Genomic DNA, 22877 nt, shown 5'->3' on the forward strand with positions numbered 1-22877 from the left:
AGTGAGCCGATGCAGCCTAATACTGTTATTACACTGTAATAACATTTGAATGTGCCTGTTCAAAATGGATGGCCCATTTATTTTGATGAGTTACCATGATACCCAGGGAAGTTTCCAAGGGTGGCCCAAGTGTATCAATGTCCCTCATGAAATTTAACCATGGATTTATGGTGGATGCTAACAATTGAATGAGTTGTTAGTATTTGAATGTTAGCAGGACTCGTTATCATGACTCGTTAGCATATATATGTTATCATAAATCCATTAGCATGTAGCAGTTAGCATAATTATTAGCATGTAGCTGTTAGCATTTGGCCATTAGCATCACTTGTTAGCATGTAGCAGTTAGCATTATTTGCTCAAATGTAGCAGTTAGCGTATATACATTAGCATAATTAATTAGCATGAAGCAATTAGCATTTAACTGCTTTCAGCACTAGTGGCAGTGGGTTGTGCTGTCGAAAACATAACTAGAGACCCACTTGTAGTATACTTAGCAAATGCAGTAGCTGCACACATCTTGATGCTATTGTATGTCACATTTTCCGAAATTGTACAAATCATGAACGATAGAAGGGCAATGAGCCACATTTTATGTATAACTACATCTTTTTAACGAAAAAAAAATGAAATGTAAAACTTATTTTCAAAATGTCAAGAAATTTTGTATTTTTTTTTAAATAAAAGAGACATTCTTAAAGTACAAATGATATATAATATACTTGATCATCTCTTTGTATTTAGCTATATATGACTATTTTTTACTTTGACCTCTGCAGGATTTTTTTGTGCCCTTAGAAATTAAGTTTGCATTGTTTGACTGTTTCATGCCAATTTTGTTTGTACAAAAAGTATTAATAAGACTGTGAGCCGTAACAATCAATGTATTGCTTTTGGTTGTCATGATAAAGGTATTGGCCACTTTTTTCCTTTGAAGGGAAAGTGTGTAACATTTGACCACTAGATGTAGTGCAACTGATAACAAGTGCTACAAACAAAATATTACAATTTACATGTGACCATTTTTTTCCTCTCATTTTCTTTAACCAGCCTTTTGAGATTAAAAACAGGAAAAGTGTAAAAAAAAGAAAAGGAAAAAAATAGTGGGATAGATAAAATAAAGGGATGAGAGAAATGGGGAAAAGGTAAAAGTGAAAAGGAAACAAATGAAAAAAGTAAAAAAAATGAATTGGTTGTATGAGCACCATGAGTGCGCAGTGGTTCACGCGTTTGCGGCAGTTCTGAGGTTATGAGATGGAACCTTTCTGTGTGGAGTTTGCATGTTCTCCCCGTGCTTGTGTGTGATTCCTCTTGGCACTCCGGTTTCCTCCCACACTCCAAAACATACATGCCAGGTTAATTGACCGGTCCAAATAGTTCCTAGGTGTGAAGAAGCTAGTGCTTGTATGTCTCTGTGTGCCCTGCGACTGGCCGGCAACTGTTTCAGGGTGTCCCCTGCCCACTGCCCGAGGATGGCTGGGATGGGCTCCAGCACCCCTGCGACCCTACTGAGGATAAGCGGTGCAGATAATGGATGGATGGTTGTTTTTGTGTTGGGGGCCAAGATGGCTGTCATAATGTCAGCTCCTATGTATTTGTGATTCTTATGTCAAATATAAATTGACCCACTTAGTATTATTTTAAAAATTGCAAATTTTTATGATAGTTCGTATATATTTGCTTATTATTCAACAGGGTTGGGTACGGTTACTTTAACTGGATTACTTTCAATTACTTTTGGATTACTCCAATACCAAATATGCTAATAAAAGACAAAAGAAACTAAATATGAATAAAATTACTAAATTTTGTGCAGGCTCGGGGGGTAACGGAATACATGGAACGACAAAAATGATATTTGCAAGCTGTTTGGATTTATTTTCATTTCGTTTCGGTCGCATTTTATGTTAGTTTTGCCGGAGATCAAACAGATCAAAGCCAGGAGAGAAAGCTTACCACGTGTTGCGGGTCATAATTTTATTCATATTTAGTTTTTTTTGTCTTTTATTAGCATATTTGGTATTGGAGTAATCCAAAAGTAATTGAAAGTAATCCAGTTAAAGTAACCCTACCCAACCCTGTTATTCAATTACATATTGTTCTTTTTTTGAAGAACGATTTTTAAACACTTCGAAGCGCTGGCACGACATCTTCCTGACCCTTAAAAAATCAACTCGCTTCATTCATATAAATGAAAATGTTCAATTTTCTTCAGAACTTATGTAGAAAGTGAGTTTCCCTCAGAAATGTGGTGACTTAATTTGATTTTTGAATAATTATTAAAAAAAAATATCAAAAACGTGCAATGCGTCCGGTAAAATAAAATCTCGTTATAATCCCGCGAGGTTTTGCGTGCTTTTCTCCACTTCCGGTTGTAGGAACGCTGGTATCGCCGAAGACGAGTGGAGATGTGACAGTTGGTGGATCAAAGAGACTCCCAAGGTTCAAAGCAACTTTAAAAGAAATATCAAGAATCAAAGCTCACGCTATGCCGTAGTGGGATTCATGATAAGGTAACCCCATCCATAAATCGGTCGTTAAAGTCAATGTTTCCTTAATTACCCCAAGGGGAAAATGGGACAGAATGGAGGTTACTTGGAAGCAATCGTCTCTTAAACCGTTTTCAATGTTTCTTTATTTTCCTCATTCTGAGGTTTTTGAGTTTTTCCCTCGCTGTCCTGAAGGTTTCAGATCGGGCTATGCTGTATCGTAGCCTATGCAGCCCTTTTGAGACTTTTTGTGATTAAGGGCTGTACAAAGAAGCATGACTTGACTGAAAAGTGTATTATTTGTCATTTTACCTGAACATGTGTGCATTATTAGCACATCTCAATATTTGCCGTAGACAAAGTAGCCATTCTCCTACATCACATGTAGTTTGGATATTTCGTGTTTAAATGTTAAAAAGACCAAGTGTTTTAAAACGCTGCCTCATATGCAGGGTTGGGTAGGGTTACTTTAACTGGATTACTTTCAATTACTTTTGGATTACGCCAATACCAAATATGCTAATAAAAGACAAAAGGAACTAAATATGAATACAATTACTAAATTTTGTGCAGGGTTGGGGAGTAACAGAATACATGGAACGGCAAAAATGATGTTGGCAAGCTGTTTGGATTTATTTCCATTTTGTTTCTGTCGCATTTTATGTTAGTTTTGCTGGAGATCAAAGCCAGGAGAGAAAGCTTACCACGTGTTGTGCGTCATCATTTTATTCATATTTAGTTTCTTTTGTCTTTTATTAGCATATTTGGTATTGGAGTAATCCAAAAGTACTCCAGTTAAAGTAACCCTACCCAACCCTGCTCATATATAGGGTGTAAAAACAACTGATATTTTTTACTTCGGTGGCGCGGTTATTGACAAAATGACCCAATTTACGGGAACCCAAATAAATTCTCTTTCTACAGTACATGCCAAATTGAAGAGAGAAAAAAAATGATTTCAACTTTAAAGCGGCACTGTGTAAAATGTGACCTCTAGAGTTTGCTGCAACAAGCACATCTGGCTCTTCGGCGCTCCCTATGGGCTTTTTGACCCAAAAGAGCCATAAAAGCATTTTTCCTTTTTTGAGAGTGTCCTACTATATATTTTTAGACACATTCAATCCAAACCTGCTCTCCAAACAAAGTCTAATTTTTCAACACATTTTATTTCACTGTGTGGTATTAGATGATTTGATCAATTTTATGAAATAAGAACAATGCCAGAGCCTGCGTCCCATATCAACAAATACAGATGCTGCCCTACATACGAACGAGATAGGTCCCGGAGGATTGTTAGTAAGTTGAATTTGTTCGTAAGTTGGTTCAGTGCTATATTATGTGTGTTTATGGTTTGTACGGGTGGCTTGTCCGTGTTACATGCCGAAGTGTCCTTGGGTAAGACACTGAAACCCCAATACCCCCGATAAACAGGTTAGCGCCTTACATGGCTGCACAGATCACGGCCGCTATTGGGAAACGTGAAGCACAATGTAAAGCGCTTTGGGAAGTCATTGACTTGAAAAGCGCTATATAAACGCAGATCATTTCATTTCATATTAGTATGTTTAAGGCTTGTATAAGTAACCTGTATTGTTTGTTACTATAACATAAACATTTCCTAAAATAATATGCTCTATAAAGATAAATAAAGTTCGGTTTAACTTACTTTTGGAAGATGAGATTCAAGCAGTCCTCTTCCGTGGTAAAAAGTAGCCGAAAAAAAGCGTTCCTACCATTTTCTCAACCGCATCAAGCTTTCTTATTCATCTTGTATTTTAAAAGAAACGGCATGCCTCTTTACACTTTATACCAACCATATTGAATGGATGCATGAGATATTAAACCATAAAAATTTCAAAGTTCTTAACCCGCTAGAGATACAGTACACATAGTATCTTTACGCACGAACTAGGAAGTAGAAGCCGTATTTTTGTCTTCGGGGTGGATGCTGGGCGACCTCTCACAGCGCCACCACACGCCGGTAGCGGCAGAAAGAAGCACTACAGTACTGTACTGTACTCTGAAAGAGTTGCACACAATACAAAATTAAAGAGGAAAATAAAATAAAAATTACAGCAAGGTCCGGATATTTTTTGAAATCCCGAAAAAAATGTTCGTATCTACAGTTTTACATAAGTCGAATGTTGGTAAGAAGGGAAGCTTCTGTATACCACTTTAAATTTGTCTCCCTCCAGGAATTTCTTAAGATTGTTGAGCCTCATTTTGACCGTAATTTTTTTTCTTTAAATAATGGTTTCAAAACGAGGTGCGAGCAGAGTTTTTTAAAAATGTCACAAAATACTGCAAACAAGGGTATTGGCGTATTTACCTTCGGTGCAGACGGCGCTGGACAGACAAGTGCGCTGTGAGCATAACTCCGCACACCCCTAGCGCTCACCCAATCAGATTGCTCGGTGTGCTTGGCTGGTGTTTCTTGCTGTTTACATTTTTTCTATAGGTTTTATCATTCAGAATTTCAACATTGAAACAAAATTGTTTAATGATGTTCTATATGAATGGTTCTTTACGACATACAGCCAAAACGGAGTCTGTTGGTGTAACACTTGGACTATAAACTGTAGTGGGTTTGTGCTCTTTTATATACTCGACCGAACCATATAATCTTTACCTGCAATAGATTTGACTCCTCGCTTATCATAATTGTAATGCTTTAGTTGAGATGTCCACAATTTTATCTCCGAACCAAATGTACTCATGGAAAGAGCCATATATGGCTCGTGAGCCGTAGGTTTTTGACCCCTGCTTTAATGTTTTTCAGTTTTTTTTTTTGTAACATAAGAAAGTAGTAATTCAATCCAGAAAGAGTTTTACATTGGAATATTTTTCAATTTTTGCAGCGCAATCTCAACCAGCTTCATCAATCAAAAAAGGTTATTTAATATGTTTCCCTGTACTTTTCACGAGCAGATAATTACTATAAAAAAAGATAATTTGCCCCCTACTGATAAGGGTGAATGTTCCAGGTACTCTGCTGGTCTTTGGAAGAAAAAATAGTGAACAATGGAATGCTTTTTTGCCAGATAAAATTGGGCAATTTCTTTTGGCACACTTGATGAGGTCTTACTAGTGTTTCCTGGCACACTGGTTTAAAAGACCGCACTAGAAGACATCCTGTTAAAATGGAGCAGGAAGTTTACATCAATAAGACAATTTTAATGGAAATAATCTGCATGGAACCCAATTAATGGATTGTTCCACTCATGACCAATGTTGCCTGTAACTTTCCATGGGTATGAGCATCGCTTGGAACTACTGTGAATGAAAATTTTCTTTATTGTCATTCATGATGTATTGAACATTGTTTTAAACGAGATTGGACACGGCAATACAGGATAAACACGTCTTAAAGACTTAAAAGAGGAAAAGAAGATAAAAATAGTGTCATGATTATTGGCCTAAATTTTACAATGTAGTGCTTGGGAATGGCTTAAGTTGTAATGCAATGAAATATAATGCATCAGAACAATAGTGGAGTGAAAAGTGGTGCAATAATATTTCCCAAATAAGTCTATAAATAAGACATGGATACCCATTTTTCCCTAAAAATGCGTGTTTTTTTTAATTTGACTAGCAAGATATAAATGTTCAGTCTTCTGTGCTTGTTTAAGGTGGTTATGGCCCTAAGGAAACCCTTTTTTTCTGGTAGTACTTGTTTTAAGGGATGTGAAGCGCCTTTTTATTTCATTTCTCTTAATGCTAACTTTAAGACTCTATATAATTGACAAAAAGGTAATAAATCGCTCTAAATCACAAGATGAGATGTGCTTGCTCTCAAACAGAATCAAGATGGCGCCGATTTGAGAAGAGATCGGGCGACAAAGAGACTTGGGTGGCAAGAGGTCAAAGAGTTGGTAGCCCGGTTTGAGAAGAGTCGTTTATTATGTTTTTGACCCTGTTGTGGTATCGCCAGCCAGTAATGTCTCCCAGACTGGGCAGAGAGCAGCTTAAGGGTCCGGCCCGACCCGACCTGCGGGCATTATAGCCAGACCAGCCCGACCCCGAACATATTTACCAACAGTACATTTTTATTGGTTGGACTCCTGCTTTTCATTCCTTAAAAAAAAGAAAAAAAAACCCAACATTTTTCTCTCCGAATTTAAACAACAAATAATCTTGACCAGAGAGTAATATTTTGGTCTGCAGTTTCTTTATCTCGAAGCAAGACAAAATCTTTGTGCGTAAATAAATTGCTCCAACGATCGCATTAGATTGACATTTTTGTCAAAGTTTGCCACTTCTTGTTTTCACCAAGCAGGTTTTATTTATTTGTTTGTTTTTTTAGATAATATTTTGGGGACTGATTGTGTTTTGTGTGTAAAAATAGAGTGTATGATAACATCTACCGCTTTTTTAATGTCAAAAGGCCTGCTTGTGGAAAAAATTTAATGGCTATAAAACATTTACTGCAGCTACATCCGTGACATATATGAAAAATAATAATAACCTCATAAAATTGCAATGCTATTCAGGGAAAAGTCTGAAAAAGTTTGTTTGACAGAAGCATTGGACATGGGGATTTTTTTCATGTTTTTGTTGGTTGTGATACTTCCATTACTGCCCCGTAACCAATCATAGTTGGTGAAACCGCTGAATTTTTGTCGCTTTCTGAAAGGCACAGGTTCGCCAACTCTGAATATGATTGGCTAAACCAACAGCTTTATTGTCACTTATTTTATGCCTCAGGGCCTGCAGAACTGATTGTGAAGGCCTCCGGGTAGATTTCTGACCCTGGTTACAAGTAATGGCTGAAATGTAATTGGTTAAATGCTTCTATATTACAGCACACATCTGGATGCAGCACGACCAGGGGAAAAGCAATTAAAGCAATCTGACAAACAATTTTTGAATTATTCATGGACAAAATATAATCAACATCTCATTATTAAGATATTTTTTAGGTCAGCAGAGAATGCCTTGCAGGCCCTGACGGCCCACTACTGCATATGACAAAGTATTACAGCACTGTTAACCATTTTTCTCCAATGTGTGCAGGACAAGTACTTCATTTTCTCAAAAAAAGCAGATCAGCTCCTATTATGATGTGAATGACGGGAACATGAGGCTCCCAAAACGTTGGGTAGTACACAGGTAAGTTTTGTAACTCACAGCAAAAAAAAGGGTGTGTTTTAATTACAAAAGGAAACTATGATTTAAAATTGTCTTTGTTGAATTAATGAGAAATTACTTCATACTAGGGAAGGGTGAGTACTGATACGTTGCCTGTAGCCTAGATGGTAGTGTGCCAGCTTTGAGACTGGGAGGTCGCTGGTTCGCGCCTCGACCGAGACATACCTAATTGGTATAATGGCGGCGCCCTCTGGCTGCGGCTGCACCGACTCGCTACAACGGGTCAGGTGTATCGACATTTCATTCTGTGTACATTGTTACAAAGAATGACAATACAAAGGAAATTATTATTATTATTATTATTATCAACGTATTGGTATTTGCTATGGTAGCAGGCATTGATATTGTCTGCCCTCTTGTTGTTGATTAAATCGAAATTTAAAGAAAAAGTAATTTGATGAAAAAATGATGTAGGTGTTAGCGCAGGGATGTCAAACTCAGTTTTGCTCTGGGGCTGAATCCAGACTCTGTTCTCATGCGGGTCGGATCAGTAAAAAATGTCAACTCTATTTTTTTTTGGCTTTGTTATTCAGTATTATGCTTTATTATTCAGTCTCCTTTAGTAGCCTATCCTACATTTTATAATCACGGATGACGAGGGATCTTTTCTAAACACAGTACTTATTCACAAAGAATGGGGATTTTTTCCCCCCATTTTTTGCATTGAATGTGTTAACTGTTTTTTTTAAACAGTTGACTGCATGCAGTTTTACACATGAACCTTCTCACCACACTATACAAATTTAACACTGCTCTTTAGTGGCCAGAGAGAGTATTTTTTCTGCATTTATTCAAAAACTTGTACCTTTTGATAGAAATGACCTAGAAACTCTTCTATTCTTGACATACAATATTTTTATAAGTATAAGTCACACCAGCCAAAAAAAAGGATAATTAATGAGGAAAAAACATGTATATGTCGCACTCTGAGTTCAAGTCGCATTTTGGGGGGAAATTAGTTTGATTGAATCAAACACTAAAAACATACATGATATCTTGGAAGGCAATTAAAAAAAGAAAACTAACGTTACACGTACGTGGATATCTTTTGACTTGCTCGTCAGTAACAACACAACATATATATATATATATATATATATATATATATATATATATAAATTAATAGGCAGCACGGCGGAGCAGTGGTTAGCGCCTGTGTGGCACAGTTCTGAGGTCATGAGATTGAACCTCCTGTGTGGAGTTTGCATGTTCTCCCCGTGCTTGCGTGGGTTTCCCCCGGGAACTCCAGTTTCCTCCCACATTCCAAAAACATGCATGTCAGGTTAATTGTCCGGTCCAAATTGTCCCTAGGTGTGAATGAGCGAGCAAATTGTCTGTCCCTGTGTGCCCTGCAACTGGCTGGCAACCAGTTCTGGGTGTCCCTAGCCCACTGACTGAAGATGGCTGGGATGCGCTCCAGCACCCCCGTGACCCTACTGAGGAAAAGCGCTGCAGATTATAAATATATATATGAATAAATAAAACTCTTGCATGAAGAACATACTTCCTCAAACTATCATCTTCACTCAAAATCACAAAGTCTAATCAAAATTTCATCCATGGTGTCACTTAAAATAAAAAAATGTTCCCCCCAACACAGCAAAGTTGAAATGATCAACACAGGCCTAGACCGCCCTCTTGTGGTTTAGTGTGAAAATAACATGTAAAGTAATGTACAGTACTACTAATAAAAGTGTTGAACTGAACGATGATAGAATGTATTAATAATTTCACAGATACGTCTCACCCCTGGCCAAACTATAAAAAAAACTGTGATTTATATTCTGGAAAATACGGTACTCAGTAATTTATGGCAGGCCAGATTAAATCATCCAACGGGCCAGATCGGGCCTGCAAGCCTTAAGTTTGACACGGATATGTTAGCACTTCCCAACTAGTTGCCTAATTGGCAGCTTGTGGGTTTTTTAAAATAACTTTGACCTGCTTATTTTTCTTCTCAATTAGTCATTCTGACTTATTGCCTAGTTGGAATGCTGTCAGGTGGCTGCACTAGAAAAGCACTGGTGTGTCGACTGAACAAAGAAAAAAAAACTCCCAACGCATCTAAGTGGGGTTAATTTAAGTAGCATGTGGCATACTCATATGGGAGCAGAGACAATTTCATGTACTTGGTTCAAGAAGTCTGATGAATTAAAAGTACGGTCAAGGGGATTTTTTGGTAGTAGTTGGAAGTTGTTGTATTTATGACCTATATGTTTATAATTTACATTTATAATATTGTAGTACTCGTACACTACCATTTAAAAGTTTAGGGCCACCCAGACAATTTCGGGATTTCCATTAAAAAGTCACACTTGTTTATCCAATGAATTGTCCAGTGTCTGTGTTGTTTTGCCGATATAATCTTTTCCTTTTGTTGGCCAGTCTTGGATATGGCCCTTTCTTTGACAATCTGCCTTGAAGGCCAGCATTTTGGAGTCAACTCTTTACTATAGATGTTGATACTGTTGTTTTGCGGGTACTTTTTAATCAAGCTGCTCGAAAAGGATCTGCTAGGGGTCTATTTCTCAAACTAGAGACTCTAATGTACTTGTCATCTTGCCTCTTTTCTTTGTACTCTGGTTAAAGCGTATTTGTGCTGATCTCTGAAGGGAGTAGTACACACCGTTGAAGGACATCTTCAGTTTCTTTGCAATGTCTTGCATGGAATAGCCTTTAATTCTTAGAACACAGGAAAGTTGACTTGTTATTATTCTAAAAACAAGACCTTAAATTCAATTTTTGAAAATCTAAAAAATGTGAAAACGCAAGATTTATGTTTTCTTTGACTAAAATGGTACATGGTCTGCATTTATATAGCGCTTTTCAAGTCAATGAAGACTTTCCAAAGCGCTTTACAATGTGCTTACACTTACCCATTCACACACACTCACACACAAATAGCGGCCGTGCAGCCATGCAAGGCGCCAACCTGCTTATTGGACTAAAAAGATTTAGTAGTTTTTTTTTTTTTTTTTTTTTTTTGATCATCCATTAAATAACCTTCTAACACAATTAGCCAACACTATGTACTATTAGAACATAGAGTGCTGGTTGCTGTAAACAGGCCGCTTTACACCTATGTAGATATTGCAAAAAAAACAGCTTTGCAGTGAAAATTGTCATTTATGTTACCAATGTATGGGATGTGTTTCATATTAGTTTAATTTTATCTTCATAACATGCTTTTCTTGAAAAAAATGACATTTCTAACCGACCACAAACTTTTTGAATTGTAATGTAAAATCACCCAAAACTCGAGCTTGGCACAAATACAATTGTGTAAATTAAACTTTTCTGATTTTTGGTTTCTTTATAGACGTGCCCTTCTTTTAGCGGCTGTTTTCTGTGTCCTATGCCTGGTGATTGTTACATCACGATCTGGGAAAGTCACACCCAAGCTCGATTGGCATGTCGACCCCGAATATAAGAAGGTAAGCATCATTCTCCCCTCTACCAAGTATGTTTGGGATTTAATGTTATTTCTTACAGTAATGGTAAAAAAAGGCAAAGGCAATTTTATCCACGTTTGGATGTTCTATACTACCTGGGATAGGCAATACTAGTAACTGCTCTTAGAGGGAGAGTGTGTATTATCTGACACTCTATTGCAGGGGTGGCGAACAAGTTTGACACAAAGAGACTAAATTTTTAACTGTGAGAGTCAAAGAGCCACACCATGCACTGACCTGCCATGACACCGACACACACACACACAATTAAAAACATTATTTCTCATAACACATTCTTCTCCTTGCAATACAAGTATTGTTTTAGTGCTGATTTCAAGGAAAGTGTCCACCCTCAATACACACAAAAAAAACCTAAACATGAAACAAGGCAAAGAGCCACAGTATATAGAAAATATGATGAGGCAAAGAGCTGCATTCTTATTGGCCAAGAGACACATGCGGCTCGAGAGCCACGTGTTCGCCACCCCTGCTCTATTGTGTCGTGCAACCGAAAACGAGTGCTAAAACGCACAAGGCAGAATACAGTCAACGGGGACTCAAAGTGACCAAACTTCACAATTATTTTTTTCTTTTTTCCTCAGTTTTTGCAAGGTTTTTGGGTACTCATAGCAGCAATATTGTGGACATTTTTTTCAGCTCCCTCTCAGAGAGGCTTTTGGTTTGTCAAATAAATGCAAAAGGACAGTTTATATACTACGTTGATCAATATTTATTTTTATTTTTTGTATCAATTATTTTTTTTATCTTACTAAGAAGCGCTAAATAATAGATACTCTCCCTTTACACCAAATACTCCTAATATGGAAGTTATGTCAAACACACCGATACTAGGGGGTTAAAGCTACTAATGAGGTTAAATCCTCTAGAAAAGTGTTTAACCCATTTTCCATTGAAAACTTAACATAGTGAAAATGTTTTTGAGTATTATGCTTTATTGTTGAGCAAACTTTAATAGCCTATCCTACGTGTAATAATAATGGAGGATGAGGGATATTTTCTAAACATAACACATTTATTCGGAAACAATGAGTAATAAGATCTCATCTCATTTGCTACACCGCTTATCCTCAGTAGGGTCGCGGGGGTGCTGGAGCCCATCCCAGCAATCATCGGACAGTGGGCAGGGGACACCCTGAACTGGTTGCCAGCCAATCGCAGGGCACACGGGGACAGACAACTCACTCGCTCATTCATACCTAGGGACAATTTGGACCGGCCAATTCACCTGAAATGCATGTTTTTGGAATGTGGGAGGAAACCGGAGTGCCCGGAGGAAACCCACGCAAGCACGGGGAGAACATACAAACTCCGCACAGGAAGTCTGGAGCTGGATTTGAACCCACGCAGGAGGTTCCCAAGACATGAACTGTGCCGCACATGCGGTAACCACTGCGCCGCCGTGCTGCCCAAGATTTTTATGTTTAATTTATTATTAACTAGTTTATTTTAACATTTGAGGGAATGGAGCTTTACAACTGAACCAACTCATCACGCTTACAAACTCATCACTGTCCTCTAGTATCTGGAGAGAACATTTGTTTTGCGTTAGTTTGAAAACTCATAACTTTTGATAGAAGTCACCTAGAACACGCTTCTTTTTTGACATACTCCAAAACTTATGGGGGACTAGGTAAAATCATCCGGGTCGAATCCATCCTATGTTTCACATACTTGTTTTAGTTGTTCAATAACATGCCCGATGTGAAAAACAAAAACATGGTGTTAAACCATTTGATCAGTATTGATGGAAGTTACCGTAATACCTTTGCCACAGCTGGTGCACCAACATGTCGAGAAGATTCTGGGGCGTGAATGTCAGCATGGAAATACCCGGCGTAGGCTTTTGTCTAAATTCACCGGTTCCACTCATGTGACCGAGCCCTTCCTGTGGAAGGACATGCCGCTTTCAAGCAACCTCTTTAAGTATCCGCCCCCGTTTGGATTCAGAGGTCTGAGGGGAACCATACCCGATCTGCTTCAGCAGGTAATCTGTTTTGATAAATTATCGCTTACTGGTACTGTTTTCACCACTGATCCTTGTTTAGTGATGGATTAAAATTGTTATGGATTTTTCAACCTAGTGCTCTTTTCGTTTCTTTGAAAAAAAAAAAAGCTACCTGAGGCAAACGATGCACCCCTGTTTAACAAGAGCCCAAATACATGTCAGCGCTGTGTTGTCATTGGAAACGGAGGCATTTTGAAAGGCTTGGAGCTGGGACCTTCCATTGATCGTTTCGACATCATTATAAGGTTAGCACTTTTCTTTTTATGGTTAACATGTGGATTGTATTTGATTTATGACACAGATTTACAAAATGATCATTTTTGGGGAATTTTAAATGAGGTTTGAATGATAACTCTTCCCCCCTACCAGTATAGATAACATCCTGCTTATCCAGACCAATATTGATAACAAATTTTTCTTGGAGATAGGTCAAAGAGGGCATCTTGATTAAGAGGATGAGTGTTTTTGTGTCTTTTGTGTTGTTTTTGTGTCTTTTTCAGAGTAATTTTTCAGGCGTTTTTCTTAGTGGTATGTTTGTTCTTTGTTTTTTTTCAGTTTAACGGTTGTTTTTGGTCAATTTACGTAAGGTTTTTTCGCTGTCATTTTTGCTCATTTTTCTTGTAGTTTTATTGCATTGTCTGAAATTCATCACAACAAGTTACCGGACACCAGGGCAGACAACTCTGAAAAGTTGCCTGCCATAGAGTTTCCTGCCCCATTTTTCACAACTTGAAACATAATAACATGACTAATCACAAAAAAAAACATTGTTGCGAAGTATTAAGGATTGATAATCAGAATATATAACAACAACTCTTTAAAATGAAGTTATTATAAATGTACTTATAACATTCACTGCGTGTTTATGACATCGCTGTTTTCCATCTGCCATCTGTATGTACCTGTATTCACTCATCTTCATTCATGCAATGTTTGCGTTGCGTCGTCTGCTACAAGCCACGTGAATTCTTTCCACGATGCTTTTAACGTACGTTTACGTTTTGTAGCGTCATAAATTTTGTTAGCTTCTTTTGAATCTTTCTTCTGGGGCTGAGGTTTTGGCTTGATACCTAACCACTTATCCGTCTTTCTTGTGTTCTCTGTGCGCCTACTTTGGAAAACGATATGCAAATGCATTACGTTATAATGCTCGGGAAAGTCTGGAAGCAGGAAGTTATTCGATTCAGGCTTCCGATTGGCTGCTGAGTATGCAAATTGCCAAATGAACTGAAATTCCGAAATTTCCAAATCGAAAAAAGATTTCGAAATCGGAATAAAGCAAACGTTTGATTTGAAAAAAAAAAACTTTCAGTTTTTCTTTTTCTTGAAAAAGTTGTCGGCCACCCGGGCGGAGACGTTTTGAAAAGTTGTACACCCGACGTAAATGATGCACGCCCCGGGCGTCCGGGTAGACATTATTTCAGACACTATTTTAATGTTGGTGCTTCCTAAATTAAATTATGCTAGTGAAGTGATCTGTAGCTAACGCAAGACTTTTCCTCCTCCCCAGGTTAAACAGCGGCCCTCTGGGAAAGTACAGTGCTGACGTTGGGAATCGAACCAGCATCAGGATGAGTTATCCAGAAGGAACTCCCACCCAATGGTTTGACACAGACCCAGACGTTCTGTTTGTAGCTGCGATATACAAAGGGGTGGATGTCAGCTGGATTTCTGCTATGATTAACAAGCTCGCTGTGGTGAGGACTAGCAGTCGTATGACTTTCTTTGTGTTAATGTCACAGTTATTATGTAAAATAAGAGTCATCAAAATGTTTAAGTGAACTGAATTGAATTGAGTTAATATAACCCTGGAGAACCCATTTCTTCTTTGGAAAATCATAACCCGTGGCTTCTCCAGGGTCAATGGTGAAGTACACTGTTGACCCTTGGGGTGATTATGTTCTTACCATTAATGACTTTTTTTGAAAAGAAAATGTTTTTGTTGTCTTAATTATTAAGTAATAATGATCCAAGCGTGCTTTGGACTTGCAGCCTCTTTGGGACTGGCTATTCTTCTGGCAGAACGTTCCAGAGGAAATTCCACTCGAACGTAACCGCTTCAGACTCTTAAATCCGCTTGTCATCAAAGAGACTGCGTTGGATTTACTGCAATTCTCCCCACCTACGACGCGTTTGTGGGGTTGGGACCAGGTAAGACACCTTTGCAGAACACCTATTTGAGTGAGAGAGTAGGCTATTTGCAGTGGTTTATACAAAATATAAACGGAGTATGTAATTCGGTCTTTACTGAAAAAAATAAAATCCCCTCCCTACTATCGGGAAGGTTTGCTCATTTATACTTTGGTACTCTACCATAATCCGTCCACGATCAGTTTTCGCCACCTGAACCGTTCAACTACCAAAACATTTTTCCCCTTACAGCTTAACGGTATTACTTATATACGTTCCTACGCATTCCAAAATACCCAAAATATGAATAAAATATGTAGCTGAACAATAAATTATTTCGATGTGTACTACATCTTTTAATCATTAGGGTCTTAGGGGCACCATTTCCTGTTGTGTGTCTTGGGCGAGTACAGCCTCGTAGCGCTTTTCCCTAAAAAGAAAATAAATACATAAAACAATTTTAACTATTAACTGTACATTTGAGCAGTGGTTTGATGGCAGACACTCACACACCAATCTTGTATTTCGTAATTTTCTTCTCCAAATCATCTGTTGTTCTCACTGGTTTCCCTATTCCTTGCCCTGTTCACTTTTTTGGCAATGGCTGACAAAATGACACTTACCCGACAGGGCAAGAGTCACTCGACCATTTAATTTTCTCTGACATTTTTGGGGTCAAACAATTTTTTTTTTAAATATAGAGTCGTCAGAGTACCGAGCTATCACTGTATTATTTTGTTGTTTTTATACCATATTTTTTCCCGCTTGAAAGAATAAGTAAATAATTTTGCTGAGAAGTACTTTTATTTAAAAAAAAAAAAAAAAAAAATGATAGAAATACTAAAAAATAATCAATAAAATCGTGAAATATTAAATATTTGTTTTAATAACAATTTCCTGCTAATGGTGTAAGATTTTTTTGTTACTCCAAAACTTCAAAGTGGAGCACATACAAGTCTGGTATGCATAGAGATAGCTGATATGGTAAGGATACTACATCCTGCACTCGTACCCCATGACCATTTGTTGAGCCTTTACTTTCCAAATTTAAGCTAACGTCAAATTGGTTTCTATTATCCCTGAATTAGTCAAAATGAAACAAAAAATAAATAGTAACTGTTTAACAACCCTCGATTTGACATTTCCAAAGTATATTTGGAGGGAGTATGGAGGCTATATGCCCCAAAGTGCTAAAACAGGTGTGTCAACTTACAGAAAGTACATTTCTTATTTACTTTTAAAATAAAATACCTTAGCCTACAGCATCTCTCCTCATACCTTTCAGAATTCAGTGTTTCTATTTATGTGTTCTTTTTTTTCAAATTAAAACTAAACTGTCTCGTTAGCATGGAGCTAAACTGTGAGGTTTTGTCCAAATCAGGGGTCTCCAACCTTTTTCAGGGCGTTCGGCTACTTTTTGTTACTAATGATCGCAAAAGGCACCCTGTGTGATTTGAATTTCTGAAATAACAACTGAGCTTTTTGACTTGCTAAGTAGCTAAAAAAAGTAACTTGGTAGTTAGCTAGAAAGGTAAACTGGTAAAAAAAACAAAACTTAAAGATAGCTAGCTAAAAGAGTGAAAAGCCAAATAAATGGGCAGGTAGAAAGCTATAAAAAAACGAGATAGCAAGCTAGAAAGGAGGCCAAATTTTAGCTTGTTAACTATCAAAAAAAGTCAGTTTGCTAAAAAAGTAGGAAAATAGCTAGCTAGAAAGCCTAAAAGGTAGACAGATAGCTAGCTAAAGAAAAATTCACATTTTTTGCTCATGCGCTTTATAAACCCAAAACATTGGAATTTAGTTTGTTGTATTTCCTGTAAAATAATCCATAAAGATGATTCTCATTTCTTTAAAATAATTAGCAATACGTGAATATAGTTTTTTCCATGAAGCCCATGACTTGTAAATTATTTGTATGAATTTCTAAAATAACAATTTATAATAATAATAATAATAATTTCCTTGTATTGTCATTCTGTGTAACAATGTACACAGAACGAAAGGTCGATTGCACCTGACCCGTTGTAGCGAGCCGATGCAGCCGCAGCCAACAGAGGGCGCCGCCGACCACTTTTTAAGTCTTAGGAATGACTCGGCCGGGGCGCGAACCACCGACCTCCCAGTCTCAAAGCGGGCGCCTTACCATCTAGGCTACTTATCATCTTATTACTATGTCATTACTATGTTGTTACCAGGTTAATTATTAAAATATGGTTAAATAGACTCAGTAAATGAATAAGAAATACTTTTATTAGAAAAGCACAATGAGACCCAGCATTGGTGGGCTATTTTCCGAACGGTCCTTAGGGGACACCACAATGGAGACCCCTGGTCGAGATCATTTTAGTTTAGGAGCCTCGTTGTAGGAAAAAACACTGTCACGTCAGTGACTTCATGCTTGTCAGCCCTGTTGGGTTTGTTTTCTTGTATTTGTCAATTTAAATTGAAAATGGTGAAAGTAAGAAGAGGTGTGTTGTAAGCACAGCCCAAATGCCAAACCAAACACCAAGAAAGATGGAAAAAGAAGAGTTAATCAAGCATGTCTAGGAAATGCATGTACTTGCACGTGCAACGTAAGGAGGTTGCAATAATGACAGCCACAGGTAAAAAAAGTTCCAAATTCCGTGCAATTTCTATAAGTAAAAAAAAAACACCGGAATGTTTTTTTTCTCAAATGTTTTCTGGTTGATAAATGTTAGTCAGCAAATGAAGCTACAGTTGATGGTTTGCTTTGGGAGTGGTGCCTGGCTTTGGTGACACCCAATAGAGATATTTCAAATGGCAGGTCATTGCTTGATGTGATGTGGCTCATTTTTTTTTATTATGCTTCTCTTAGCATTGTCTCGCAAGATGGATTAAATCTGTCGGAAGGCCTGATCTGGCCCACGGGCCGTATATCTGACACCTCTGATCTAAGTGGTTTAACCCAAGTAACAAATTGTATTTGAATGGTGCCATTAGTCAACCTTAGCGTACCACCAATCTCATAACAAACTGCCTAAATCGGCTTTCATGAAACAGTTTTAATAAATTGGGCCCCACTGATGCTTATATTTGGCAAACTTTGATTTTTTTTTCTTTTATTGTTAGCAATGAATGAGTTGATAACCTGTACATTGTTTTCTCTTTTCTTGTATAGAATGTACCCACCCTGGGCGTCTCTGCACTGAATCTAGCAAGTTTGCTGTGTGACGAGGTGAGCCTTGCAGGTTTTGGCTACAACCTGTCCCAGGAACAAATTCCCATGCATTACTATGACCAGCTGCCTATGAGTTACATGCTCTGGCAGAAGATGCACAACGTTGACGAGGAGACCAAAGTCCTTAAAAGTCTTGTTAAAGACGGGACCATCACGGACCTCACTGGGGGTATTCACTGCTCTTTCTGCCCCTGATTACCTCTAAATGTATACACTTTTGTCTGGTATTTACCCGCTGGTAGAGTTAAGGTCCTAAGCCTGAGCCCGACCCAAACGCAAAGAAAAAGAAACAATTAAAAATGACGGGTGGATAATTAAAAAAAAAAATCCAGTGAGACAGAAGGCAGGCAAATAAAATGTAAAAATTCAGGTTTTCTAAGGGCTCGGCCCTTCAAATGAAGTTGATTGGTCGGGCCCAGCCCGGGTCGGGCATTAATGCCCGCTGGCCCGGGTCAGGTTGGATTTTTATTTAGGCCTGATCTTTCCTTAGCTGGTGGGATGCTGGAAGCGACGTTGTGAGGCTGGACCGTATTTCCACCCCTACGCCCCTCAAATCATTTTGATTGAAACACTCCAATAACCTCAAATATATTTTTGATGTCTAAAATAAAAGTAACAAATAGTTAAGTTAAGAATTAATAACAGATTATTTTATAACATTGATAGAACCTCATACAGTTGCTTGTTACTAATCCAGTCAAGTAATATAATTTAAAAAGTTATCGATCGTCAAGTGGATCTACTATCTTCATTCATATATTTTTGTCAATGTGTTAACTTTAAACTTTAGTAGACACTCAAAAGAAGGAGAGAAGACATAAATGGATTTTGATTTTGCAAGGTGACCATGGAGAGAAGCCTTCAGATGAGAGAATTCAATTCCTCGTGCTTCAGAAAGCTCTTACGACATAAATCATTTAAAAAAATCTAACTGTTATGTATCACTTTTTAAAATGCACAGGACAAAAGTCGTCTGTCTCTTTCCGTTACTTAGTTTACAGCAACTGCAACCATTTGACCAACGTTAATATTCATATTTTTTATTTTAAGTGTTTTATTGCATGTACTCCGAACACATTCTTCCTACCATTCTGGCTGCCTACAATCCTATCTAAGGACTGCACTACAAAATATTTTAATGCAATTTTACTCAAAAGAACTCAGTATTTGTCTGTGCACTGGTATTTATAATAAAGTTTGATAGTCCTTTAATACAACAAGTAATCAGGTAATCAAACTGATCCATGCTAGTCAAGTTGATCACATTTTTTTGCATTGCTTTTAAAGGGACAGTGTGTATGATTTATTGCCTCCTATTGGTTACCTTTTTTAATTAAAAATTGATATAAGAATAATACATGAACTATCATAATTTGAAATATTTGTAGGTAGATAAAATTAGCAAATGTGAGACTCACCTTGAGGGAGCCAACATCATAATCGGCCATTTTATTGCTGTGGGTACCCGTAAAACCCAAAAACTTATCAAAGGTTTAGCAAAAAATTGAAACAAAAATAGTGGGGTTTGGTCACTTTGAGTCCCCATAGTTTGTATTATTCCTTATGCTCTTTAGCACTCGTTTTCAGTTTTGCATCTGGTTGTCAACTCATACACACTGTCTTTTTAATGACAAAATGGTCACAAAGGGGTTCACAAACCCAACGTTAACACAAAGTGCGTAGCAATGTGTACTAGACACAAACTCTTGTTTTCTTTTTTTTTTCTTTTTTTTTTTTATAAATATGCTTGGTCAGAATCCGTTATTTCTGTTGCCAATGCACTGGATTATTTGAATATGTTAATGTATAGCTATTTAAAAGGTTAGATTTCAATAAGAAAGGCTTAGGGAAACTATGTAAAAACTGTCTCTGTTCCTTGTGCACTAATACAATCGTTGTGCCACTTCTTTACATGTTGTTTTTTGTGTTTGACCACAATTTGCAAATATGTTGATATGGTGTTTGATAGGTATTTTGACAAAAACATCTAATTTATAATTGTCTGGGCTTTGTCAGGGAGACTGCTGGTTTACGTTTTACACTTCATAAACTCAAAAGCTACCACATTTGTCTGATAATAGAACTGCACTGTTCAGACCTAAGATTTTGGTATAGTGCAATAATATGAATTCATACATCCGACAGCGAGCGCTGAGGCACATGCACCATAGTTACGGTATCTAATTATCACAAGCGATATTTGTCGATATTCCTTATAGCATAGCTGTATAAGTTCTTCCGGATGATGCTAACTTATCTCAAAAGTCGGTAGAAAAGGGTTTCAATTGTTATATACAGTTCTATTCATAGCAAAAGGTGTCCCAAAACGCTAACCTTAAAAGGTTGGATGGTAAATGTTTGCGATCTATGAGGAATTTAGAAGCCCAACACCAACTACACATAGAAATAAATTCAGATTTGTGAGAGATAATGGTATATAGGGGATATACATTGAGTTATCCAGTATTCTAAATTTATGAAACGACTGGTGTTATTTCCATCTGTTCAAGGTCTCTGGCGAGGAACATACGAGAATTACATCAAGAGTGTCTTGAATTTGATACACTGGATCACGGATTGCATATCCTATTGATCTTATATTTACTATTTTTTTCTTTAATGACGAAAAGCCACCTTCGCTTGTATTTAATTTTTTCATATGCTAATGAGAGCCAGGTGATGTACTCAAAGTAGTAAAGCAAGTAAAGCCGTTGCAGTGTCTTACAAACTTCATGACAGTAAAGTGACCGCCTTGGTTACAGTGGATATTTATCTAATTACTGCAAAACACATACAATAAAGTTATCCATTCATTTTATACAAATTCGACATTATTATTTATACACATTAAACTGCGTACGCCAATATCTGACTACAAAGTCAGAAAATCTCGATGGCCACAAGCCTATGGTACCATATTATCTCACTGACAATTGACTCAACTGCAGCGTAGACTTCATAAAAATAAAACACTTACTGTAGAACAAATAACTTTGTTCCGGGGCTCATCAATCCTCTGCACATGGAGTTGATCGGGAGCGCGCCAGCATGCCTTTATCCATCTCAAACATTCCTCCAATCGAGTTTTTGGCTGAGGAACGAGGACGAACCTCACCCCTACCAATTGTTCTGGATTCCTCTGATCTACATTACAAATGCCCCAGACACGTCGTCGAACCATTTTGATACAAAACACGTGTGGATCACATGTGCATTGTTTGTGATACAAAGATGGCCGATTTAAGTCGGCAGCCACGGGCTGTCGTCTGCCTCACGTTCTGATTGGCTGAAAACGAGCGCTGTCTGATGTTTGAATTAAAATGTATGCACTTCAATGCACTGACAATGTGTTAATTAGTCTCACACTGTTTTCTTTTATCTGTTCTTTTTACTGTAATAAACATATCATGGGAAATGGGATTGTTTTTGTGGGGTATAGGTAGAAAGAAAATGGCATTTTTCCCAAGAGTGAAATTTGTTGTGAATTACTTTCACAAAGCTTTGTTGTATTATACTCACAACCAATGTTCCCTCTAATTTTCCATGGGTCTGAGTGTTCACACAAGGTCGGTAAGCAGCGCTTCAAACAACAGTGAGCAACCATAATCCCAAGTGTGGCAAAATAATTAATTGATTGTCAAAACTTGACATCAAGTTACATTTTGCTGAGTTTCCGGCAATGCATATTTATTTTTCTCTTTTGAATGAATTGACTCATGTGCTATTGCAAAGGTTGTACGGCCTACGTCGTTTGTTCTTACAATTCTTTCACAAGATATCCATTTCTTTTTATTTCCTGATACATTTTGTCGCATAGTATTAACATTTTTGGGGGCTTATTTAGTCGGTTGTAAGATACAGAACTGTACTTAATCACATTTTTAGTGGAAGTACAATGTTGGCAACAAGATTCACTTGATATAATTGGAAATTATTTGAATGCAACACAAACTTTTTCTTATTTTTTTCTGTGTTTTTTTTCTACTTTTTTTAAGTTCCTTTAAAAAAAATCTCATTGTTTTTATTTTTTCCGAGCTGTTACTTTTTTCTTTTTGTTCTCTGTTTACTTTTTTCCTACATTTCTTTTCTTTTTTTCTGGCTTTTTTTCTAAATGTTTCCTTTTTTCTCTTCCTTTTTTCTTTTTTTCTCAGCTTTTCACTACTTTTTCATTTTGGTATTTTTTTTGTTCTATTCCCCCTTCCTTTAAGTCATTTTGTGCAAAATTTTACATAATATTTGGTCATGTTGGGATTAAAGAAGCAAAAACAACCCAAAGAGCCGTTTAGGACCCGAAAGAGCCGGTTGCTTTTAGTGAGCCGAGCCGAAGAAGCCGGTTCCCCGACAAACTCTACTAACTTTACTCAACTTCGTTCTCCTTCGACTCGACTTCAAAATACCGCATCTAGGACACAACGTCAGGGGAACCCGTGTAT

The 22877-nt window shown here is 37.4% G+C and overlaps 1 protein-coding gene across 1 annotated transcript; it reads left to right on the forward strand.

Moving 5' to 3' along the window:
* The first annotated feature begins 2380 nt into the window (after window positions 1-2380).
* Window positions 2381-21859, forward strand: st3gal5 (ST3 beta-galactoside alpha-2,3-sialyltransferase 5). Its single transcript, XM_088343324.1, has 8 exons — window positions 2381-2513; window positions 7503-7598; window positions 10957-11071; window positions 12885-13094; window positions 13224-13360; window positions 14626-14812; window positions 15108-15266; window positions 18385-21859. Exons 1-8 carry the CDS (start codon window positions 2506-2508, stop codon window positions 18637-18639), a joined length of 1167 nt encoding a protein of 388 aa, XP_088199450.1. The 5' UTR covers window positions 2381-2505; the 3' UTR covers window positions 18640-21859.
* Window positions 21860-22877: the final 1018 nt, after the last annotated feature.

This window comes from Urocampus carinirostris, chromosome 9 (assembly GCF_059441175.1).
Source record: "Urocampus carinirostris isolate Australia breed hairy pipefish chromosome 9, RoL_Ucar_1.0, whole genome shotgun sequence".
NCBI classification, from domain to species: Eukaryota; Metazoa; Chordata; class Actinopteri; order Syngnathiformes; family Syngnathidae; genus Urocampus; species Urocampus carinirostris.

What these genes read in the sequence shown, in the direction of transcription:
- st3gal5 (XM_088343324.1), top strand. An exon ending in TCGACCCCGAATATAAGAAG is followed by an intron (nt 11,072 to 12,884) that starts GTAAGCATCATT and finishes CCTTTGCCACAG; the next exon opens with CTGGTGCACCAACATGTCGA. An exon ending in TACCCGATCTGCTTCAGCAG is followed by an intron (nt 13,095 to 13,223) that starts GTAATCTGTTTT and finishes AAAAAAAAAAAG; the next exon opens with CTACCTGAGGCAAACGATGC.